Genomic DNA, 2548 nt, shown 5'->3' with positions numbered 1-2548 from the left:
AAGACTCCCGCGAATGATGATGATGATTCGTGGGTCACGCTGTGTCAGGTGGGCCGAGCTTTTTACCTGTTGACGGACTTGTGCGTCTTCTCTTTCCTCTTGTCCGTGTCGCTGTACTACACCCTGGTGGTGCTAGGCAACGAGCTGACCTTCAACCGGCTGGTCACCATGTTTCTTTTGGGGCTGGGGCTGCCGGTACTCTTCGTCACCTTCACCATTCTCCTCTACACCTTCCTGGCCACGGAAACCGGTTTCGGTTCCTCCTGCACCGTGGACGAGCTGGGCGACGAGTTTCATTGGGCCGTGACGGGGCCCAAGTTCATCTGCATCGTGTTATCGCTGTGCCTCATGACGGTGTCCACGTACGGGTTCTGGAGGCTCCACGTCCCTGCCCTCAACGCTTCCTCGGAGACGTTCTACGCTAGGCAGGGCGTGCTGAAAACCCTCGCTCTCTTGCTCTGCTTCTCGCAGGCAGAGCTGTTCTGGCTTGTGACGGAGTACCAGAAGATTTACGGGTGGGTGACGTCACCTTACGTCATCTACGCCTCCACGGCCGTTTACGGGACCAAGGGATGCGTGATGGCTTTCCTGTTCTGTTTCGTGGACAAAGAAGTTCTACACGGCACATGCTGTGCGCCGTCTTACAGCGATGGAGAGCCGTGGCTGAGAGCGGCAGGTCCGGACACCTCCCCAAGAGGAGGAGGAGGAGGAGGAAGAGAGAGAGGAGGAGGAGGAGGAGGAGGAGGAGGAGGAGGAATGGAGGGAGCCGGAGGAAGGAGGTGGAGGGAGAGGACTGATGACGGAAGCGGAGTCAACGACTTTGAGATGGATGACGTACCGCAGTGGGGCCATCATTACGGCAAGCCTTACCATGACGTCATTGGTTCCATGGACTTTGGCGAGAAGGTGTGAGACTGACAAATCATCTTGGACACAGAAATGTGGATAAAAGAGACACAAAAAGAGCCTTTGGAAAAAAAATCTGTGGCTATAAAAACCCATTGTTGATTGGGTAGGTCTGTGTACTTTCATAGAAAGGTTTTACACAGACCAACAAACATAAAAAATTAAATAAACGTAGAAACGGAAATGCGGATTAAAAAACCGCATGGTGAATCTTGGAAAGCACATTTTGTGTCTAAGACACCACTATTGCGTCAGTTGGTCTGTGGACTTTGTTGGGAAGATCTGACACAGAAAACGATCTTGGAAAACAGAAATGCGGCCATAAGAGGCGCAAAAAGAGTCATTAAGCAGAACTTGCTATGTGTGTCTTTAAAACCGCTGTGGAGTCAAGTTGGTCCATAGACTTAAATACGATGGTGTGATACAGAAAGAAAGACAAAGATCTCGGAAAACTGAAATGTGAATAAGAGTCGCAAGAAGTCTTCTGAAATGATAATTATGTTTGCGTCTGTGTAACCGGCTGGGGAAACTGAAATGCGGATAAGAGTCGCGAGAAGTTTTCTGAAATGATAATTATTCTTGCGTCTGTGTCACCAGCTGGGAAAACTGAATTGAAATGCGGATAAGAGTCGCAAGAAGTCTTCTGAAATGATAATTATTTTTGTGTCCATGTAACTAGGCTGGGAAAACTGAAATGCGGATAAAATTCGCGAGAAGTCTTCTGAAATGATGTTTTTTAACGTCTGTGTAACCAGCTGGGAAAACTGAAATGTGGATAAGAGTTGCGAGAATTCTTCTGAAACGATAAATATGTTTGTGTCTATGTAACCATCTGAGAAAACTGAAATGCGAATTAGAGTCGCGAGACGTCTTCTGAAATGATGGGTTTTTTACGTCTGTGTAAGTTGTAACCATCCAGGAAAAGTGATATGCGGCTAAGAGTCACGAGAGGTCTTCTGAAACGATAATTATGTTTGCGTCTGCGTAACCAGGTTGGAAAACCGAAATGAGGATGAGAGTCGCGAGAAGTTTTCTGAAATGATCATTATTTGTGCGTCTGTGTAACCATCTGGGAAAACTGAAATGCACTGATAATTAAGAGTCGCGAGAAGTTTTCTGAAATGATCATTATTTGTGCGTCTGTGTAACCATCTGGGAAAACTGAAATGCACTGATAATTAAGAGTCGCGAGAAGTTTTCTGAAATGATCATTATTTGTGCGTCTGTGCAACCATCTGGGAAAACTGAAATGCACTGATAATTAAGAGTCGCGAGAAGTTTTCTGAAATGATCATTATTTGTGCGTCTGTGCAACCATCTGGGAAAACTGAAATGCACTGATAATTAAGAGTCGCGAGAAGTTTTCTGAAATGATCATTATTTGTGTGTCTGTGCAACCATCTTGGAAAACTGAAATGCACTGATAATTAAGAGTCGCGAGAAGTTTTCTGAAATGATCATTATTTGTGCGTCTGTGCAACCATCTGGGAAAACTGAAATGCACTGATAATTAAGAGTCGCGAGAAGTTTTCTGAAATGATCATTATTTGTGCGTCTGTGCAACCATCTGGGAAAACTGAAATGCACTGATAATTAAGAGTCGCGAGAAGTTTTCTGAAATGATCATTATTTGTGCGTCTGT

The 2548-nt window shown here is 45.5% G+C and overlaps 1 protein-coding gene across 1 annotated transcript in view; it reads left to right on the top strand.

The window, feature by feature from the left end:
• Positions 1 to 912, top strand: part of LOC138979548 (uncharacterized) — a 16656-nt gene extending 15744 nt beyond the window's left edge. Inside the window, exon 5 of the mRNA XM_070352262.1 lies at positions 1 to 912. This exon is cut by the window's left edge and continues 523 nt beyond it. Within this exon, the coding sequence (XP_070208363.1) occupies positions 1 to 912 (912 nt within the window).
• The last annotated feature ends 1636 nt before the right edge of the window (positions 913 to 2548 follow it).

Source organism: Littorina saxatilis, linkage group LG11 (assembly GCF_037325665.1).
Source record: "Littorina saxatilis isolate snail1 linkage group LG11, US_GU_Lsax_2.0, whole genome shotgun sequence".
NCBI classification, from domain to species: Eukaryota; Metazoa; Mollusca; class Gastropoda; order Littorinimorpha; family Littorinidae; genus Littorina; species Littorina saxatilis.
The sequence above is the reverse complement of the archived record's forward strand: the minus strand, read 5'-3'. Positions and strand labels throughout refer to the sequence as shown.